General features: G+C 46.1%; 2 protein-coding genes, 1 long non-coding RNA gene and 3 other non-coding genes across 6 annotated transcripts; 5 read left to right on the top strand and 1 right to left on the bottom strand.

Annotated features, from left to right (window-relative positions):
- Nucleotides 1-2,692: 2,692 nt before the first annotated feature.
- On the top strand, nt 2,693-4,704 carry LOC136965404 (uncharacterized). Its single transcript, XR_010879290.1, has 4 exons — nt 2,693-2,801; nt 3,526-3,589; nt 3,773-3,845; nt 4,203-4,704. It is a non-coding gene; the product is annotated as an uncharacterized lncRNA (long non-coding RNA).
- Nucleotides 3,382-3,466, top strand: LOC136965729 (small nucleolar RNA SNORD60). Its single transcript, XR_010879336.1, has one exon. It is a non-coding gene; the product is annotated as a small nucleolar RNA SNORD60 (small nucleolar RNA).
- On the top strand, nt 3,627-3,711 carry LOC136965730 (small nucleolar RNA SNORD60). Its single transcript, XR_010879337.1, has one exon. It is a non-coding gene; the product is annotated as a small nucleolar RNA SNORD60 (small nucleolar RNA).
- On the top strand, nt 3,883-3,967 carry LOC136965731 (small nucleolar RNA SNORD60). Its single transcript, XR_010879338.1, has one exon. It is a non-coding gene; the product is annotated as a small nucleolar RNA SNORD60 (small nucleolar RNA).
- A 522-nt stretch (nt 4,705-5,226) lies between the features above and the next one.
- gng13a (guanine nucleotide binding protein (G protein), gamma 13a) lies at nt 5,227-6,793 on the top strand. The gene is made up of 3 exons (XM_067259705.1): nt 5,227-5,419; nt 6,029-6,130; nt 6,408-6,793. Exons 2-3 carry the CDS (start codon nt 6,033-6,035, stop codon nt 6,511-6,513), a joined length of 204 nt encoding a protein of 67 aa, XP_067115806.1. The 5' UTR covers nt 5,227-5,419; nt 6,029-6,032; the 3' UTR covers nt 6,514-6,793.
- chtf18 (CTF18, chromosome transmission fidelity factor 18 homolog (S. cerevisiae)) lies at nt 6,785-20,652 on the bottom strand. Its single transcript, XM_067259704.1, has 21 exons — nt 20,414-20,652; nt 19,768-20,032; nt 19,477-19,672; nt 19,282-19,374; nt 19,125-19,177; nt 18,800-18,911; nt 18,368-18,577; nt 17,331-17,428; nt 16,370-16,493; nt 15,517-15,647; nt 14,469-14,562; nt 14,272-14,370; nt 13,886-14,016; nt 13,677-13,791; nt 13,366-13,590; nt 13,140-13,289; nt 12,918-13,048; nt 10,859-11,006; nt 8,655-8,735; nt 7,685-7,754; nt 6,785-6,999 (listed from the first exon to the last, which is right to left on the bottom strand). Exons 1-21 carry the CDS (start codon nt 20,499-20,501, stop codon nt 6,878-6,880), a joined length of 2,736 nt encoding a protein of 911 aa, XP_067115805.1. The 5' UTR covers nt 20,502-20,652; the 3' UTR covers nt 6,785-6,877.
- Nucleotides 20,653-21,243: the final 591 nt, after the last annotated feature.

Raw genomic sequence — 21,243 nt, 5'->3', positions numbered from 1 at the left:
GCTGTTGATAACCCTATTATATACATATGGCATATTACTAAATAGATTTATTTATGACTGGCTGACAGGAAATAGTTCCAAAAAGCCCCATCCAGCACAGTCCACCTCTCCTTTCCTCTCCTCACCTCACCTCTCCTCCCCTCTCCTCCCATCTCCTCACCTCCCCAGTCCTCTCCTCCCCTCAGCTCTCCTCCCCTCAGCTCTCCTCAGCTCTCCCCTCTCCTTACCTCTCCTCCTCCCTCCCCTCTCCTCAGCTCCCCTCTCCTCAGCTCCTCTCCTCAGCTCTCCTCTCCTCAGCTTTCCTCCCCTCAGCTACCCTCTCCTCAGCTCCCCTCTCCTCACCTTTCCTCTCCTCAGCTCCCCTCTCCTCAGCTTTCCTCCCCTCAGCTCTCCTCAGCTCTCCTCTCCTCAGCTCCTCTCCTCAGCTCCTCTCCTCAGCTCTCCTCCCCTCAGCTCTCCTCTCCTCAGCTCTCCTCTCCTCAGCTCCTCTCCTCAGCTCTCCTCTCCTCAGCTTTCCTCTCCTCAGCTCTCCTCAGCTCCCCTCTCCTCAGCTCCCCTCTCCTCAGCTTTCCTCTCCTCAGCTCCCCTCTCCTCAGCTCCCCTCTCCTCAGCTTTCCTCCCCTCAGCTCTCCTCTCCTCAGCTCCCCTCTCCTCAGCTCTCCTATCCTCCTCCACATCTCTGTGCCTTTAGTGTCTCTTTTGTTTGAGGTTGGTGGTTCTTGTTTATCGTTGTAAGGTTGATCCCTTTATCTGCATCCTCTGCTGCCCCAGAGACACCTTTCATAGACTCACATAAAATTCTTTACAAGGCTTTCCACAGACACCATAGGCCCTTCATAGACATAAACTGTCATCATTGATGCTTCATAGACCATTCATTGACCCTTAGATCTTCGTAGACCATTAAGACACTTTCATAGACCCCCTAGATCCCTCATCAGCCTCATATGGTTCATACACATCATAGGCCCTTCATAGACTTATGTAGACAGCCTGTATCCCTCATAGAACATTCATAGGCTTGATATCCCTCAAAGGCCCTTCATAGACATACATAGACCTCCATAGAGAGCTCCTAGCCTACAAACCCAGACCTCTCTCTCTCTAACCCAATGTCCTCATCAGTATCAGTAGTATTTCAGTAGCTATGGTGACCATTCCTAAACCAGATGGACTATTTCATTTAAGGCTCTTTAAAACAGATGTGTGGTACAGGTACAAAATATTGCATTGAAATATGATTAACATTGAGCCGAGGTTATGTTGAATGGGTTGTTTGAGTGAGTTGTTGAGTTGTACAGTTGTGACAAGAATAAATGTTTAAATTAAGAAGTTAAATTGAATCCCATCACTGACTATGACCAGCCTAATGTAATATTCCAACATCGCGCCTCACATCAGGTTGAATATGTTATATACTGATCCAAGCTCACACCATAGATTGAAAATATCATATAATATCCAAGATCACAACTGAGAAGGTCCAGTTCAGTTCAACTGTAGGCTACTGTCATTGAGGCCATTACAAACACAGACAAAATACAACGTAGACATTAAACATAAGAATACACATATTTTATTAAATATGGTTGATGTTCCATCAATGGTATTGTAGCTTTATGAGGTAAAATTGGTCTCAGAACACTGAAACCTTAATGGACACGATTTGAAACTCCGTAATGTGGAAAAAACAGTTTTGCAAGCTTGTAAAATAAATTTGAACGCTTGTAATACAAATACTCACGAGCGCCCAGTCCCAACTCAAGCCCAACCCAAGCTCTTCTCCTGTCTGGCCCCCCAATGGTGGAATCAACTCCCCACCTCCATCAGAGACACTGACTGTCTCCCCAGCTTCAAGAAAAGGCTCAAGACGCACTTGTTCCGGGAGTATAACGGTTCTTAGGAATGATTTGCTGGACCTGGTGTTAGTTTCCTCCAGGATCACAAATGACTCTTATTGAGAGACTTGTTGCTCTTGTTGGTTAGTTGTAACTGATTTAAAATTCTTGTACTTGCTGCGAAATATATTGTTGCTTGCTTTTTCTACAGGTACACTCTTGCACTTTTGAGGTTCATGTTGTTGAATTGTAACTTGTTTAAGTACATGCTCTTGTGGTTCTGGCCTTTGGAACTTATTTGGTTTTTCACAATGTAGTTATGCTTCCATGTTTTGGCTACCCGCAATGTTTGGGTCTATGTTGTTGTTATGATCAGTGCTATGCACTTTTGTAAAGCTCTCTCTTGGAAGTCGCTTTGGATAAAAGCGTCTGCTAAATGAATAAATGTAAACGTATGCTAAATGTTAGCCAAGAAGATTGAGAAGTTAATTTCAACAGCATATTCGAGCTATTTGAAGTAGCTAGCTAGTTAGCCTTACTAGCTTTTGCTAGCTTTAATGCATCATTCTCGTTCATATTAAATATTTACTGGATGCCCAGGTAAATACCAGGTATTTTTCAGGACGTTATGATGTTGACATTAACTTTTAAATCTTCGACCCTGCCCCCCCACCAGTTCCCGAAGAAAAGTGAAAAGCACCACAAATCTCCCTACCTAGCCACGCTGGGAGCTCTTGTAGTTTAAAACTGTAGATGAACGTGATTGGCCGACAAGACCGGAAATTCCGTCACAGAATAATTCTCACTATAAAGTCCTCCTCTTTGCGGCTAGAAGGCCTTTCCACTCTCGAAAAACAGAGCATGACGCCAAACATTAACGTAACGCTAGATATCGACGCTATGAAGTTTCCCTGCTTGTTACAGCACTGCAGTCAACAAACCACCTATCTAACAAGTTTTCTGGTAAGCAACTAGATAATGAGCGAACTGAGCTAGCTAGATGGCTTGCTATGTGGCGAGTTGCAAGCTGGCAATAAGTTAAAACATCGTTAGCATTGGACTGTGCTTGCTAGCAGTCTGCAATGCACATTTAACTAACGTGAGAATTAAATTTTAATGTTTTATAGTTGGAAAAAGTTTCTTATAGTTAAATATCTGCTACCGCTGTAAAGTACATTTTCATGGATCAGTGGGTTTTCCCAAATTCCTTACCCGCGAACGCGTTTGTTAAATTTGTCCCACGTGTACAAGTTTGATGCTGCGCACGTGTTGACCAGTTGTGGCCTGTCTAAAATCAAATCAAATTTATTTGTATAGCCCTTTTTACACGCAAGCATGTTAGAGGGCTTCACATACGCCCATAGAACTGCCCCTCAACCAACCTAAACCCTCAAACTAAACTAATGTTAATCTGTCAACTAGTGTTGTAAATTTGAACATACTATTTTTGATGCCTAATGTGCTTGGTAATGACGTTACTGTGGCTGGCCGCTTTCCAGCCTATAGAAACATTCAAATGAACAATATGGACAACAATGCAATGAGCCAGTGATGACAAAACAAAATAACTTTTCTGACACCTACTATGAGAGCCTTGTGCTCCTGATTCTAACTCTGTTCTGAGGCTCTACACTGAGTACAAGCTCTCCTGTTTGGAGACTGGAAAACTCTAAATCATCTCTTACAGATCAAGCAGGCCCATGGTTGAAGCTGATTGGCGAGGGAGAGATCATGTGACGAAGGAAGTGCAGGTACCCCAGCTGTTTTTCTACTTACCTGAACTTCTAGAGCCAGTGATGACAAAACAAAATAACTTTTCTGACACCTACTATGAGAGCCTTGTGCTCCTGATTCTAACTCTGCTCTGAGGCTCTACACTGAGTACAAGCTCTCCTGTTTGGAGACTGGAAAACTCTAAATCAGCTCTCTTACAGATCAAGCAGGCCCATGGTTGAAGCTGATTGGTGAAGGAGAGATCATGTGATGAAGGAAATCCAGGAAGTGCAGGTACCCCAGCTGTTTTTCTACTTACCTGAACTTCTAGAGCCAGTGATGACAAAACAAAATAACTTTTCTGACACCTACTATGAGAGCCTTGTGCTCCTGATTCTAACTCTGTTCAGAGGCTCTACACCGCTCACCTAGTAAAACCATGACCATTTTTAAAAAAAATCAATTTCTTAGATCAGCTTTAGAGTATGTTCTGCCCCCCCATCTAATGGCTTAGAGATTGTTTTTGCCAAACTTTCTTACCAACTGCTACTCTACTCAGGTTTAATGAAAAATGTGGTGTTTGTGTCTGATGAATGAACATATCGAAGGTAAAAACAATGACGTTTGACATGTTCCATTCTGGCTGTTTAGGTGTGGTTCCAGAACTGTCGGGCAAAAGAACAAGGAGACTCAGGCAGCCCTCCGCTCCCTGGCAAGCCAAGCACTCGCAGCCCTCTGCTGCAAACATGGAGTTGTTTACAAGTTTGTTAATTAAAATGTTCAAGATTGTAATGGAAATTTTCATATATCCCAAACTTGCCTTTTTAATGTATTGTAAAAGGTAAGGGCTAGCTGCACTGTGATGGAAAAACAGGGTGAAGTGTATTATGCTAACTGGTCAAGTTGTGTGATTAAGTTAGTGGCTGACCCCTGACCTCCAGAAGATCATGACTTAATAACTGGATGGAGCTGGGGCACACATAGCTTTAACATGCCACAGTAGTTATGTCAGTGGCGCGACAGACGGCTCAATGCTGTCTCAGTGGAATGTCCATTTTTTGGGGTGTGTGCTCTTCTAAGCTAATTATGTTCCAACCTTTTTTGTTCCACATTGCAGTTTTAAATACAGCTGAATAAAAGTTGTTTCTCCAAAGGAGCAATATTTATTACCTGCTTAAGAGTGAAGTTCTAGTCCTAGAAATACAGCTCACAACAGCCACCATGCTAGGTTGTAGTACCACGTTGATAGCTACGGTTTGGGTCCAGTCAGATCTGTATGATGTACTATAAAATACACCGTAACTGCTGTGTGGGAGCACTAAGGTAATGAGCAGTGTTCAGTCACTAGGAATTTATTAATGTATGAAGATTGTCTTTACTGTGACATCTTAGCATTACGTTTATCACATCTGAGCAATAACTGCAAATCTTATCTAAAATGTATTTGTAAGAACGGCTTACCAAATACGCCATTTGTATCTATGGTAGCCACTGAGTTGACGCCTTTCATTGCGACTAGAGGATTTGAATAAGAAATGTACAGCACCGGAAAACATTTCCATACAGGTGCGCCCAGCTTCGCGTGGCCCCGTTCCCCTCATCCAGCCCCTCCCCTCGTTTGGCTACCAAAGCAGCAAGAGCGCCCACTGACATCATGCACATCTCTACCGGAGGAGCGCGAGGGAGTGCCAGAGACAACAGAGACGCGGATTGATCTAGCGTGCTGAAGCCTGTTAATTTTGTAGGAGCCCCATCGTTCCCGGTTGTGCTCGAGTCCCCGACGCAAACGGCACTGTACCCAGTAGTTTTGCGTGGCCTTCATTTTCGAACGGAACGTGCCGACGAGACCAGAACTTATTCTTTTAACGGTAAGACTCCCGCCGCTTCAGTGACCTGTCTAGTTATTTTATCCGTGGTGCCACGGGGCTGCTCTGGTTATGACATGAATGGACGAAGAGTTAATAATAGCTTATTGAACCGTTATCAAATCTGGGCTCAGATTTTGGTACCGACCAACATCCTCTTCGTTAAATAACCGACGCTTAAGGAGGCGAGATGGTTGAGATGCTGAAGGGATAACGTCTGTGATGTTGTTTAGCAAAACATCTGAATGCGAACCACTATTTAGCCACACTTGGATGTACCGGAGAAGCATGAAAGGATGTTGACGGTAATCTGTATCGATTTAATGGATTGTAGGAGGGGCACGCGCAGCTCGTTATTGATGGTCCCCACTGAGCACGCGGATGCTGATGTGTGACCTAAAAAAGGCACGCGACCCAGTTAGGCCTGGAGGGAGAGAATTAGAGCTGGAAAGCGGGAGGGGGATGGAAAGAACCAGATGAGAGGGGTGTGTGAGAGAGAAGTATGTAAACCCCAGATGTCTTGCATTGGTGGTGTTGGAGGGTAGCTTTTACGGACAATCATATTTAGTGTGTTTTGTGTGATGTGTTTGTGTGTATATATGATGTGTGCAGCATCATGGAGGAGCTGGATGTTCCTCAGATGAGGAGGGAGGTGGAGAGTCTTCAGTACCAGCTGTCCATCAGCAGAGAGAAATCCTCCATCACCGTCACAGAGTACGTTTATAGCACGCTACCTGACATGTTATATTTATAGCACATTACCTGACGTTATATTTATAGCACACTACCTTACATGTTATATTTATAGCACACTACCTGACATGTTATATTTATAGCACTGTACTTGGTAGCTGACATGGTTACTTTCCATTGTGCCCATCTATACTTATGATCCTTGATCTTGTGCTGTACTGCCTGCATGCAGCATCTGTATGTTGTTTTAGATGAGACTGAAGGTGAAGGTTAACCCTGCGCCTGTGTGTGTCTGCAGGCTGGTCAAGTGGATCGAGGGCTGTGTGTGTGACGACCCGTTCCTGAACCCTGAGCTGATGAGGGCCAACCCCTGGGTGGAGAAGGGCAAGTGTGTGATCCTCTAGGACACACACTCTCAAACACACACGTACATCTACACACACACAAACTAGACTCACACTGCTGTTGTACTGTCCTATTTATTTATAAACCCTTTTTGTTTCGATAACAGGCAGTGTGTCTATGTGTGAATGAGAGTAACCATCACAATGAGTGTGTGTTGTGCATATCCATTTCCTGGCAACAGTAGACGTTACTATGGTAATAAATACCCTGACTGTAAATCACATACAAAAGAGGTCTTTTTATTGGCTGTTTGAACTACAATAAAGATTCACCTGGGAACTGGTGTGGAGTTTCTATTCACCCTGACAGAATGTCCACCCTCATAGTGGGTGTGTGGTGTATATTTGTGTATATGTGTGTGTGCTACAGCAGCTCTCGGATGTGCACGTTGCGCCGGACAGCGTTGGACACGCCCTCGTTGAAGCGGAACCACACGTGGCTGTTCCCCACCGCCGTCCCCATGGCAACCTCCACACACACCTCGCCTGTGGAGAAAAACGTTACACAGCAGCAGGATGGCGTGTGAGGTGCGTGTGTGGAGTATTTGTGGTGCAAGTCTGTGGTGCAAGTCTGTGGTGCGGGTGTATGGAGTTTTTGTGGTGCGGGTGTGTGGGTGTATGGTGCGGGTGTGTGGGTGTATGGTGCGGGTGTGTGGGTGTATGGTGCGAGTGTGTGGGTGTATGGTGCGAGTGTGTGGGTGTATGGTGCGGGTGTATGGAGTTTTTGTGGTGCGGGTGTGTGGGTGTGGGTGTGTGGGTGTATGGTGCGGGTGTGTGGGTGTATGGTGCAAGTGTGTGGGTGTATGGTGCGAGTGTGTGGGTGTATGGTGCGGGTGTATGGAGTTTTTGTGGTGCGGGTGTGTGGGTGTATGGTGCGGGTGTATGGTGCGAGTGTGTGGGTGTATGGTGCGGGTGTGTGGGTGTATGGTGCGGGTGTATGGTGCGAGTGTGTGGGTGTATGGTGCGGGTGTATGGAGTTTTTGTGGTGCGGGTGTGTGGCTATATGGTGCGGGTGTGTGGGTGTATGGTGCGGGTGTGTGGTGCGGGTGTATGGTGCGGGTGTGTGGTGCGGGTGTGTGGGTGTATGGTGCGGGTGTGTGGGTGTATGGTGCGGGTGTGTGGTGCGGGTGTATGGTGCGGGTGTATGGTGCGGGTGTGTGGGTAAAGGTACCTGTAGTTGAGTTCTGAGGGAGCGGTTTCTCTTTTGGGACAACAGCTCTACCGAAGAAGTCCACCTCAGGCTGGCACACACACACACACACACACAGTAGGGCTCAATATAGAAAACCTGGAAATCCTTGAAATAACATTTACAACCAAGTCAAATCCAAAATACACACAGTAACTCATGAACCTGGTAGGTATAAAAGCTTGAAAGACTGGTGGATCTCTCCTCTTTCTGTGACTTCCCTCTGTCCCCTCCACCAACCAAGTGTGGTGTAAGGTGGTGCTGGGTAGTGTGGTGTTGGGTATTATAGTGTTGGGGAGTATAGTATTGGGTAGTGTAGTGTTTAGGAGTATAGTGTTGGGTAGTGTTGAGGAGTATAGTGTTGGGTATTGTAGTGTTTAGGAGTATAGTGTTCAGTATTGGGTAGTGTAGTGTTGGGGAGTATAGTGTTGGGCAGTGGGTAGTCATCTGGGGAGTCAGATGGCAGAGCGGTTAGGGAATCGGCTATTACTCAGAAGGTTGACAGTTCAATTCCCGGCCATGCAAAATGACGTTGTGTCCTTGGGCAAGGCACTTTACCCTACTTGCCTCGGGGGAATGTCCCTGTACTTACTGCAATTCGCTCTGTTAAATTACTAAATGTAAAATGATGTTTAGGAGTATATATTGGGTAGTGTAGTGTTGGGCAGTATAGTGTTGGGTATAGGGTAGTGTAGTGTGGGCAGTATAGGGTAGTGTAGTGTGGGCAGTATAGGGTAGTGTAGTGTGGGCAGTATAGTGTTGGGTATAGGGTAGTGTAGTGTGGGCAGTATAGTGTTTGGTATAGGGTAGTGTTGGGCAGTATAGGGTAGGGTATAGGGTCTTGTAGTGTGGGCAGTATAGTGTTGGGTATAGGGTCGTGTAGTGTTGGGCAGTATTGGGTCGTGTTGGGGAGTATAGTGTTGGGTATTGGGTGTGTACAGTGTTGAGTCACCCTGGTCTCAATGGTAGTCTGTCTGACGATGTTCTCCAGCCTCTGCTGATGGTTCCTGGCTGTAGGCTTGGCTTCAGCACCCTGGAACACACACACACACTTTATGTTATGTTAATTTATGTAACTTTATGTATGAGTGGTGTGTATGTGTACGTGCATATGTATGTGTGAGTGTGTATGTATGTGTGGTGTGTGTGTGAGTGTGTATGAATGTGTGTATGTACAGTTAGGTCCATAAGTATTTGGACATTGACACAATTTTCATCATTTTGGCTCTGTATACCACCACAATGGATTTGAAATGAAACAATCAAGATGTGCTTTAAGTGCAGACTTTCAGCTTTAATTTCAGGGTATTTACATCCAAATAGATAAAAGGTCTAGAGTTCATTTCAAGTATGGTATTTGTGTTTGGAATCTGTTGCTGTCAACTCTCAATATGAAGTCCAAAGAGCTGTCACCATCAGTGAAGCAAGCCATCGTTAGGCTGAAAATTCAAAACAAACCTATCAGAGAGATAGCAAAAACATTAGGTGTGGCCAAATCAACTGTTTGGTACATTCTTAAAAAGAAAGAACGCACTGGTGAGCTCAGCAACACCAAAAGACCCGCAAGACCACGGAAAACAACTGTGGTGGATGACAGAAGAATTCTTTCCCTGGTGAAGAAAAACCCCTTCACAACAGTTGGCCAGATCAAGAACACTCTCCAGGAGGTAGGCGTATCTGTGTCAAAGTCAACAATTAAGAGAAGACTTCACCAGAGTAAATACAGAGGGTTCACCACAAGATGTAAACCATTGGTGAGTCTCAAAAACAGGAAGACCAGATTAGAGTTTGCCAAAAAACATCTAAAAGAGCCTGTACAGTTCTGGAACAACATCCTATGGACAGATGAGACCAAGATCAACTTGTACCAGAATGATGGGAAGAGAAGAGTATGGAGAAGGGAAGGAACTGCTCATGATCCAAAGCATACCACCTCATCAGTGAAGCATGGTGGAGGTAGTGTTATGGCGTGGGCATGTATGGCTGCCAATGGAACTGGTTCCCTTGTATTTATCGATGATGTGACTGCTGACAAAAGCAGTAGGATGAATTCTGAAGTGTTTCGGGCAATATTATCTGCTCAGATTCAGCCAAATGCTTCAGAACTCATAGGACGGCGCTTCACAGTGCAGATGGACAATGACCCGAAGCATACTGCGAAAGCAACCAAAGAGTTTTTTAAGGCAAAGAAGTGGAATGTTCTGCAATGGCCAAGTCAATCACCTGACCTAAATCCAATTGAGCATGCATTTCACTTGCTAAAGACAAAACTGAAGGGAAAATGCCCCAAGAACAAGCAGGAACTGAAGACAGTTGCAGTAGAGGCCTGGCAGAGCATCACCAGGGACGAAACCCAGCGTCTGGTGATGTCTATGGGTTCCAGACTTCAGGCTGTCATTGATTGCAAAGGATTTGCAACCAAGTATTAAAAGTGACAATTAGATTTATGATTATGTTAGTTTGTCTAATTATTTTTGGTCCCTTAAAAAGGGGGGGGGCACATATAAAATATGTTAATAATTAGTAATTCCTACACCGTTCACCTGATTTGGATGTAAATACCCTGAAATTAAATCTGAAAGTCTGCACTTAAAGCACATCTTGATTGTTTCATTTCAAATCCATTGTGGTGGTATACAGAGCCAAAATGATGAAAATAGTGTCAATGTCCAAATACTTATGGACCTAACTGTATGTACCTGCGTGGTGTGTATGTATGAGTGGTGTGTGTGTACGTGCGGATGTATGTGTGGTGTGTGTGTATGTGTGTATCTGCGTGGTGTGTGTGAGTGTGTATGTGTGTATCTGCGTGGTGTGTGTGAGTGTGTATGTGTGTGGTGTGTGTGAGTGTGTATGTGTGTATCTGCGTGGTGTGTGTGAGTGTGTATGTGTGTATCTGCGTGGTGTGTGTGAGTGTGTATGTGTGTATCTGTGTGGTGTGTGTGAGTGTGTATGTGTGTGGTGTGTGTGAGTGTGTATGTGTGTGGTGTGTGTGAGTGTGGTGTGTGTGTGGTGTGTGTGGTGTGTGTGAGTGTGGTGTGTGTGAGTGTGTGTGTATATGTGTGTGGTGTGTGTGGTGTGTGTGAGTGTGTGTGGTGTGTGTGAGTGTGTGTGTGTGTGGTGTGTGTGAGTGTGTATGTGTGTGGTGTGTGTGACCTGTCTGTGTGGGTTGCGTAGCTGCATCAGTTTCTCTGCTCTCCTCATCTTCTCCTGGTCCATCTCTCTGCTGATCGTCTGCTTGGTCTGGTAGCTCAGCTGTCTGCGAGGGGGCAGGCCGGGAAACCAGGCCACCTCCTCCACCCGCCTGCGCACACACACACACACAGATAGGGCGCATAACATGGTAGTATGCAGTAATGTATAGCTCTCAAGGGGCACAATGCTATCACATTTACAAGAGTCGAGTCCCAAATAACTACACGAAAAACACAGTTTATCTACATTTACATTTATTCATTTAGCAGACGCTCTTATCCAGAGCAACTTACAGTAAGTACAAGGACATTCCCCTGAGGCAAGTAGGGTGAAGTGCCTTGACCAAGGACACGTCATATTGCATGGCAGGGAATTGAACCGGCAACCTTCTGATTACTAGCCCGATTCCCTAACCGCTCAGCCACCTGACTCCCCTTATCTAGTATTAGCAAGCATGAGTATTAAAAACATCAGTAAAACACTTCGTAGCCTTATAGCACACGTCATAGTTATCATACTGCAATCCAAACCAAATATATTCTCTATTCAAAGTACTGTCACTAGTTACAGCTAGCCTGCTAATCTAACTCACCTAGCCTACAGATAACCTGCTAGTTTACACCCACATACAGCTAGCCTAAAACTATTAAGTTATAGCTTAAGTTATCCAAAGCGACTTCCAAGAGAGAGCTTTACAAAAGTGCATAGCACTGATCATAACGAGATAGCCCCAAACATTGCGGGTAGCCAAAACATGGAAGCATACATTGTGAAAAACCAAATAAGTGCCAAAGGCCAGAACCACAAGAGCATGTAGTTAAACAAGTTACAATTAAACAACTTGAACCTCAAAAGTGCAAGAGTGTACCTGTAGAAAAGCAAGCAACAATAATATATTTCGCAGCAAGTACAAGAATTTTAAATCAGTTACAACTAACCAACAAGAGCAACAAGTCTCTCAATAAGAGTCATTTGTGATCCTGGAGGAAACTAACATCAGGTCCAGCAAATCATTTCTCAGTACCGTTGTACTCCCGGAACAAGTGCGTCTTAAGCTTTTCTTGAAGGTGGGGAGACAGTTAGTGTCTCTGATGGAGGTGGGGAGTTGATTCCACCATTGTGGGGCCAGACAGGAGAAGAGCTTGTGTTGGGACCGGGCGCTCTTGAGAGGTGGGACCACCAGACGGTTGTCAGAAGAATACCGTAGGTGGCGGGTGGGGGTGTAAGGCTGGAGGAGAGACTTGATGTAGTCAGGTGCAGTCCCGTTCACCGCTCGGAAGGTCAGTACCAGGGTCTTGAATCTGATACGGGCCGTGATGGGAAGCCAGTGGAGGGAGATGAGGAGCGGGGTAACATGGGAGCGTCTGGGTAGATTGAAGACCAGGCGGGCCGCTGCGTTCTGAATCCTCTGGAGAGGGCGGGTTGCGCTTTACCCATGTGTATCTATTTACAGCTAACCTGTCAGCCTGCTAGCCTAAGCAACCTTGCCTACACTCACCTCTGTGTGTGTGTGTGCTGTATGATGTGTGTGTGTATGATGTGTGTACTCACGGCTCCAGGAGGTAGGTGTATGATGTGTGTACTCACGGCTCCAGGAGGTAGGTGTATGATGTGTGTACTCACGGCTCCAGGAGGTAGATGTATGATGTGTGTACTCACGGCTCCAGGAGGTAGGTGTATGATGTGTGTACTCACGGCTCCAGGAGGTAGGTGTATGATGTGTGTACTCACGGCTCCAGGAGGTAGGTGTATGATGTGTGTGTGTATGATGTGTGTACTCACGGCTCCAGGAGGTAGGTGTATGATGTGTGTACTCACGGCTCCAGGAGGTAGGTGTATGATGTGTGTGTATGATGTGTGTACTCACGGCTCCAGGAGGTAGGTGTATGATGTGTGTGTGTATGATGTGTGTACTCACGGCTCCAGGAGGTAGGTGTATGATGTGTGTGTGTATGATGTGTGTACTCACGGCTCCAGGAGGTAGGTGTATGATGTGTGTGTGTATGATGTGTGTACTCACGGCTCCAGGAGGTAGGTGTACTGCCCCTCTGGCGTCCTGTCCTGCCGGTAGGAGAGGTTGTAGGACAGCATGGTGTCCACCAGCTCACACAGCTGCTGCTTCTCCCTGCTGCTGTACAGCTGGGGGTTCACCTGCAGGCACACACATCACACACAAGTTGAACACCCTTGAGGTCAGAGGTCAAGGGTCATACTAACACATGCGTTGGCTCAGGGTACATACGGGTCGTAGTTTGGGGCAGATGATGTCTAGCAGCAACGTCAGCACGTCATTGGTCAGACTCAGCTCACTGACCCTGCTCCTGATGCATGCTGGGATGTCTGACAACATGGCCGCCAGAGCGTTCCTGCTGGCCTGGGTCTTACTCAGCACCTGGGAGTGCAGGTCTGAGGTGGTGAGCCAGAACGAGGAGAACTGTGTGAGTGTGTGGGAGTGTGTGTGTACGTACCTCGTACTGGCTGTGAGGGTAGCTGATGCGGGGCACGTGTGTGTGAGCGAACAGGAAGTGGAAGGTGACCGGGAGGAAGGGCAGGTATCTCATGAGGGAGAAGTTCTGCCCCTGCATCATGACCTGGTTCAACCTGTCTGTGAAGCTCAGCCAATCCAGCGCCTCCACCACGCTGCCCAGGCTGGGGTCACGTACACGCATGGACAGGAAGTTGTCATACAGACCCTGGGGGTCAGAGGTCAGCATGTGGCAGGTTGACCAGAGGGAGTGTGTGTACCTGAGGGTGTGTGTGTATGATCATGTGTGTGTACCTGTGTAACCTTGTCGTACTCTCCGCTGGAGAAGGAGAGGTGCAGGATGTGCTGCAGCCTCTGAGCCCCGCCTCCTTCTCTCAGCCCCGCCTCCAGCTCCTCACCCAGGCGCTTCCTAATATGGTCACCAGGAAGGTAGAGCATCAATACACACACACACAGCTACTCATGACCTCCACACACACTGCTACCCGTCCCCCCCAGGGTACCGTTTGCAGCGTGGCAGCTGGAAGACCTCCTGCCACAGGTGGAAGAGGCCCTTGTTCTGGTCCTTCTGCCCCACCTGTACCCCCTGCACCGCCTTCAGGTCCAGCTGGCTCTGCCCTTTGCCATGAAGGAACTACACACACACACACACACACACACACACATACACAGCAAGCAGTTCGGTGGGCGGGATTTATACTGAGGAGTGAGTTTAACCAATTCAACTTGGGTACGTGTGTGTGTACCTGCAGAGTGCGTGAGTGAGTGTGTACCTGCAGTGTGTGTGTGTGTGTGTGTGTGTGTACCTGCAGTGTGTGTGTGAGTGAGTGTATACCTGCAGTGTGTGTGTGTGTACCTGCAGTGTGTGTGTGTGTGAGTGAGTGTGTACCTGCAGTGTGTTGATGCAGGATCGGATGTCGTTGTCAGTCTTCTCACACAGGGCCACCAGAGCTCCTGCATCAGCTTTCATCCCCTGCAGCCTGGTGATCTGGAAACAACAACAAGCATGGTGTGTGTGCAGTCGTGTGTGTATGGTGTGTGTGTGAGCAGTTGTGTGTGTGTGTGAGCAGTTGTGTGTGTGTTTACCTCTGCCAGCCTCTGAGCCAGGCGGGAGGGCAGGGTCTGGGGGAAAGCCAAGAGGAAGGCTTGCTGTCTCAGGGGCCTGAGGGCTGGGACGTAACTGACAAGAGAAAGGGTTAGGGTTAGGGTTAGGGCTGGGACGTAACTGACAAGAGAAAGGGTTAGGGTTAGGGCTGGGACGTAACTGACAAGAGAAAGGGTTAGGGTTAGGGTTAGGGCTGGGACGTAACTGACAAGAGAAAGGGTTAGGGTTAGGGTTAGGGTTAGGGCTGGGACGTAACTGACAAGAGAAAGGGTTAGGGTTAGGGTTAGGGCTGGGACGTAACTGACAAGAGAAACAACCGTACATCTACTGTGTGTATATGTTTGATGTGTGTCCGTGCGAAGGATGTGTGTGTGTAGGATGTGTGTGTGGGATGTGTGTGTGTAGGATGAATATGATGTGTGTGTGTAGGATGTGTGTGTGTGTATGATGTGTTTGTGTGTGATGTGTGTGTAGGATGTGTGTGTGTAGGATGTGTGTGTGTAGGATGTGTGTGTGGGATGTGTGTGTAGGATGTGTATGATGTGTGTGTGTAGGATGTGTGTGTGTGTGATGTGTTTGTGTGTGATGTGTGTGTAGGATGTGTGTGTGTATGATGTGTATGATGTGTGTGTGTAGGATGTGTGTGTGTGTATGATGTGTTTGTGTGTGATGTGTGTGTGTATGATGTGTGTGTATGATGTGTGTGTGGGATGTGTATGATGTGTGTGTGTAGGATGTGTGTGTGTGTGTGATGTGTGTGTGGGATGTGTGTGTGTATGATGTTTATGTGTAGAATGTGTGTGTAGGATGTGTGTATGTATGATGTGTGTGTGGGATTTTTGTGTGTATGATGTTTATGTGTAGAATGTGTGTGTGTAGGATGTGTGTGTGTAGGATTTGTGTAGGATGTGTGTGTGTGTAGGATGTGTGGGATGTGTGTGTGTGTAGGATGATGTGTGTATGATGTGTGTCTCATAGCATAACTACTGGATCAACACTCATACTGGGGTTCCATGTGTGTGGTCTTACAGGTCGTTGCAGATGCATATGATTGGTCGAAGGAGGAGGGCCTCTTTTTTCTTCCTCCTCTTCCCTGATTCCACCCCTGGCTCTGCCCCCTCCTTCCTGGTCAGAGTAGCCAGCAGCACGTTGATGGCAGCCTATTAACAAAATTAAAGGAGAGAAGCCTTTTAACCAATCAGAAAAGAGAAAGCAGTGCTGATTGCAGCTTGTCAACCAATCAGAAGAGACAGTCTCATGCTGCTGAAACTGAGTCAACCAGCTGTTAGAGTTGACTCATGATCACATGACTCATGATCACATGACTCATGATCACATGATCACATGACTCATAGGGGTGTAACATTACACTCAGCTCACGATTCGATACGTATCTCGATACTGGGTTCACGATACAATGCTTATGATATTTTGAACAAAAAGGTTAATAAAACTGAAATTCAAATTTATTTCCAAAACATTCAACATTTTCAATAACGTTCTTTGTTGTACATACAACTAAGTTGGTTAACTCAGTTCAATAGATTTCTGTGATTTTGCACGCGTGACACAGGTGCAGGGTAGGTTTCGTTCTGGTAGCTCATCCGATAAGATAAAACGGACTTCATATAGTAAAGATATTGCCATAACTAAGTTACATATTGTAAAATGTTTGCAGCGCAATATATTGTGCCACCATATATTGTTACACCCCTAAAGACTCGTAATCACAAATGACTCATTCCATCAATCAAGTGTTTCAGCTTGTAAGCATAAACGCACTTGTGACTCAACAATTAGGAAGCCGAATAGCTAATGAAAAACAGAGGTTAGTCCGGCAACCAATCAGATGGTGTGCTGGTGACAGTGGGCGTGTCCTCACCGCGGGAGCCCCGTCTATCTCGTCGATGATCAGGCAGTTGGGCTTTTGATTGGCTCCCAGTACGGACTGCATCTGTGTTGCTGTGTCGATGCGCTTCTGAAACAGCTCCGCACTTCGGTCGTCGCTACAGAAACAATAACACAGGGATCACCATGGAGACGGACTGGGGAGGGACACAGGTCAGCGCAGCAACCGGCCGGTGCGAGGGGCAGTGATGCCGGTAACGCGTTACTCTAATCTGACCACTTTTTTCAGTAACGAGTAATCTAACGCGTTACTATTTCCAAACCAGTAATCAGATTAAAGTTACTTGTCCAAGTCACTGTGCGTTAATATTTTGTCATTAATAGTAAAATATATATTTGATTTCTTCTTGCGTCTCTGGGAGTTAAGCCTATGCGACAATTAAGTCACGTTTTCAGCACGAGGGTCACGTCACGTGTATATACATAGACCTACCACTCAGCGACACAAACAACAATGTAGCAGGAGAGAGAGATGCACATTTTCGAGTTGGAAATACAATCACTATTTTGAGTATTTGTCAGCTAAAGATGGAAATATCAAGGTTCGTTGTACACTCTGTGCTGGTGGCGACAAAGTGCTATCAAGCTACAAAAACACTATGTCAAATTTGAAGAAACATTTGGAGTCGCAGCACTGCACAGTCAAACTTATAGAGACGGTTGTCAATAAGTGTGTTCGACTTCATGCAGCACCGGCGGCGCTGCATGAAGTCGAACGCACCTATTTTTATGTTGAGGCGGCGGGGGTGTTGTCAGCAGCTGCTGAATGTAACTAATAAAGTAACTTACATTTATTCATTTAGCAGACGCTTTTATCCAAAGCGCCAAACTTGTAATCTAACTTAGTTACTTTTAAAATCAAGTAACTTGTAAAGTTACTTTTTCAAAGTAACTGTGGCAACACTGGCGAGGGGTAACTACGGAGACAGTCTGACCTGGCGTTAATCTCCACCACGTTGTACCCAGCATGCCTAGCGATGATGTGAGCCAGGGTGGTCTTGCCCAGGCCAGGGGGGCCAGACAGCAGCGCCACCTGCAGGATAGGAGACAAACACACATGTAAATATACATACTTATATACTCACCTGAGGCCTGTTCCAAAAAGCCAGTCTATCGAATAAGCCAGGCTTATGTCACTTAGTCAGTCCCTGTACTTACTGACCAAGTCGCTCTGGATAGGAACGTCAATTAAATGTTAATACTGACCCAACAGGAAAACAATGATACTTTCTGGCTTGATGCCATATTTTACTTTTTTAACCGCTATCAGCATTTTTTTATGGAAAATCAAAAAAAAATTGGGTAACATTTAGTAAAAAAGGTTTTTAATAATTTCGAAATAACATTGTTTTGATTTTTTAGGTTGGAACAATATTTTCGAAAATAATTTCGAAAAAAAGTTTGCATAATTGATGAGTACTTGATGAGGACTCTACTATACTCTACTGTACTCTGCTCTAGGCTTCGCTGTTCTCCTCTATACTCTCCTCCTTTTACTTCACATAAAAGTTAAGTAATTTTCAAAAAAAGTTTGGAAAGGTTGAAAAAATATTCAGAAATAATTTCAGATAAAAAGTCACAAAAAAATGTTTTCTATAACTTTTGAAAGGTTTAACAATAATTTCGATTAAAAAAAACATAGTAAAGTGATAGTTTGGTTTGCATAGATGAAAGTGATAGGAGTCGGAACTGTTGATTATCTTAACACGAGTAAGGTATGAGAGGGAATGTTGTGAATATTTGTTTTTATTGTTTTAGTTTATCCAAAAATAAAATGTCACTCACCTTTATTTTGTTACATTTTCATATGACATACAAAAGGAGATATTGGGCAGAATGCTGCATCATTCAGTCAGTTACTTGTTGATACAGTTAATTAAATGGTGAATGACAATTAGTCGATTAATCGTTCCAATAATCGTTAGATTAGTCGACTATCAAAATAATCGTTTGTTGAAGCCCTAGTGTGTACCTTGTATTTCGGGCGTTGGTATTGGTCCAACTCAGCCTCCAGAATCTCCTCGGTAACTTGACTCTTGGTCTTGAAGCGGTTTGCGTTCTGATTGGCTGTGTTGTGGTTGGGGGCGGGCCTCTCTGGGGCAGGGGGGCGGGGCTTCCTCTCCCTCCCGAAGACAACTGTGTCCCACAGCTTCAACCACTTCAGCAAGCAGCGGTTAGTGAACTACACACACACACACACACACACATTTAAAAAAGGTAGGATATTTAAAATTTAGGAGAACCCACCAAAATGTTCATGTTGTCTTTTCAGCTCTTCAAATTTCGGGAGCATATGCAACCAAAATGGTCGCAATTTCAAGCCCTGGTGTGGTGTGTGTGTCTGGTGTGTCTATGTGTGTGCACATGGTTATGAGTGTGGTGTGTGTGTCCAGCTACCACTCACATCATCACTTAGCAGGTCCGTGTAGTGGCGAGGAGAGAAGCGGTCGACCCAGAGAAGAGACACCCGGCCCTCCTCCCCCTGCTGGTTCCCCTCCAGCTCCTCCTGCACACCTCTGACACACAGCAGGCCACTGACTCATCATGTGTATGCATGTGTGAGTGTGTGCGGTATAGGGTGTGAGTGTGCTTGTGTGGTGTACTGTGTGTGTGTGTGTATGTGAGCTTGTGTGGTACAGGGTGTGTGTATGTATGTGCTTGTGTTGTATAGTGTGTGTGTGTGTATGAGTGTGTGAACTTGTGCACTGTAAGGTGTGTGTGTGTGTTACCTGTTCAGCAGCTCTGAGAGATGTTCAGATTCCTCCACCATTTGGCGATGACGCTGCAGAATACAAAACAGAGCCCCGATTGGCCACAGACCTCTGCTAGTCCCTCCCCCACACATAATTGAGTGACAGTTAGTTAGAGGGCAGGTGACTGGCTCACCCTCTCTGCCACCTGTTGTCTCAGGACCTCGATAGGAACAGCCAGCAGCCCCAGTGCATTCTGGGTAGCTCGCACAGCTCTAGGGTCCACTACCTGGACGGACAAACACACACCCACACATACACACACACACAATGAGCATCAGTGAACAGAAAGCAAGAAGAGATTTGCATGTTCACAGAGAGAGAGGCTGACCTTTGTCCCCAGGTGTACTTCCTGTCGGAGGTAGACTCTGTTTCCTGCCGTGTCCGTCACACTGACGTAGTCTCCCTCCACCGGAGGCCGCCGCAGCACCCGTCCTGCTGCCACGGCAACACGCCCTGCAGCCACGGCAACCCTCCCTGGAGAGTCCTGGAGCGCCCCAAAACCACTGATGTCCAGGACTGTAGACCTGACACACACACACACACACACAGTTAGCCATCCTGAGAGAATATAAACACTGTTGTGTCCTTGTGCCAGGATGGCCCATGGCCCCGCCCCTACCTGCTCTGGATTGGATGGTACTGTTCTGGGGAGGACGGGGGTGTGATGTCATCACTCTGCAACGTTTCAAACTGCAGCTTCTTGGAAACATCCTGCTTTAGGCGCTTGGCCTCTGGAGGCGCACATGACATTGTCCGGACCTCTGATTGGTTGTCCACCGCTGACACCCCACGTGATTGGTTCTTGTGGGTTTCGTCTCCCGCGGCGATGGCATCCTCAGAGGACTGATGAGGTTGAAGGAGCTCTGGCTTCTTATTGGAGGAGGCTGGACAGACACACACAATATAGTTCAGTGTAAAGATATTGACTAAAGATCATAAGATCGCAGGTTCAAATCCACCTGTGTTATTAGAGTCTGCTTACTGAACACATTATCCACAGGCGAGCTCTAAGAGTTGGGTGCTACATTGTCACATACAGCTACTGCTGATCGTTGTTGGTAACTCGATATGCGCATGTCCATCAGCTACTGCGCTAACTCACATCCTCGGTTAAGGTTAGACTTACAGAATATATTTTGCACTATGGTAACAAAATCTGGAAGCACAAGAAGGCAGAACACCGGCGGGCTGTTACCGCCGTTGGCTGGAAGGGCTAGAAAATAGTTGTACGAGATCGCTGTACAACAGCACTTCTAACTACTTACATTCCAGCTCCGCCATAGCATCCAGCTCATCCGCAAACTGATTCTCATAGTCGTCTTCTATGCCGTACATTTCGTCATACTCGTCCATGACCACGGAGGGAACGAAAGGCCTTAACGGACCATCAAATAACGAACGGTTGGTGTTGATTCAGTGTTGGTAAATAGGTCACCGGACTGCATACACACTTCTCGGTCGCTCTGTCCACGTAGAACGAATTCGCGGTAAACTTTTGTTGTGATAAAGCATTTCCGGGTCAGAGGAGTTTCTTTTCCCTCTTGATTGGTCGGATCAGTAAGTTTATCTTACGCGTGCTTCCGTCGCCTGCTTTGGCTGACAAACAACCTAACGTTACTTCAAACAACAGACTTCCTTGCCCCTTCATCCTCGCCGGCACTTAGAGAGCAAACGAGGAAATGTTTCACAGAAAATTGTGGTCAGTTTCGCTGTTTACATCTGTCTGTTTCAAGTGACGTTTCTTTTTAAAACAGAGATTTTTTGTTTAAAAATCCTTAGGATTGAGCTATAATTTATTAAACGGCAGTTGGCGAGTAGCATGTACCTGCAGAGCCGGAGAGCTGCAGTTTCAGGACCGCATTATCAGGACCAAAGTTCTAGGACCCTCGTTTTATCTGACAGCGCCACCTAGCGAATTGGATAACCATGGACCGGAACAAGATAATCAATATTTTCCTGCAGTAGTGAATGCAGGTTACGGCTCGACATTAAATTATAAGAACTAGAGAGGGTACAATTTCTGGGGAAATTGTAGAGTGTGCTTGCTTGCGTCGGTTGCACAGGGGTCCGTTTTTGAATGACATTTTTACAACTG

The sequence above is a fragment of the Osmerus mordax genome, chromosome 21 (genome assembly GCF_038355195.1).
Source record: "Osmerus mordax isolate fOsmMor3 chromosome 21, fOsmMor3.pri, whole genome shotgun sequence".
Classification (NCBI taxonomy): Eukaryota; Metazoa; Chordata; class Actinopteri; order Osmeriformes; family Osmeridae; genus Osmerus; species Osmerus mordax.
Note: the sequence above shows the minus strand (reverse complement) of the source record. Positions and strands in the feature narration are given on the sequence as shown.

Excerpts from the sequence above, each read along its gene's own strand:
- gng13a (XM_067259705.1), top strand. The coding sequence starts at position 6,033 with ATGGAGGAGCTGGATGTTCCTCAGATGAGGAGGGAGGTGGAGAGTCTT. Across the intron at positions 6,131-6,407 it reads TCCTCCATCACCGTCACAGA|GCTGGTCAAGTGGATCGAGG; the intron begins GTACGTTTATAG and ends GTGTGTCTGCAG.
- chtf18 (XM_067259704.1), bottom strand. The coding sequence starts at position 20,501 with ATGGACGAGTATGACGAAATGTACGGCATAGAAGACGACTATGAGAAT. Across the intron at positions 14,563-15,516 it reads ATATGCATCTGCAACGACCT|TTACGTCCCAGCCCTCAGGC; the intron begins GTAAGACCACAC and ends TTCTCTTGTCAG. Across the intron at positions 13,290-13,365 it reads ACCCTCACAGCCAGTACGAG|GTGCTGAGTAAGACCCAGGC; the intron begins GTACGTACACAC and ends CTGCACTCCCAG.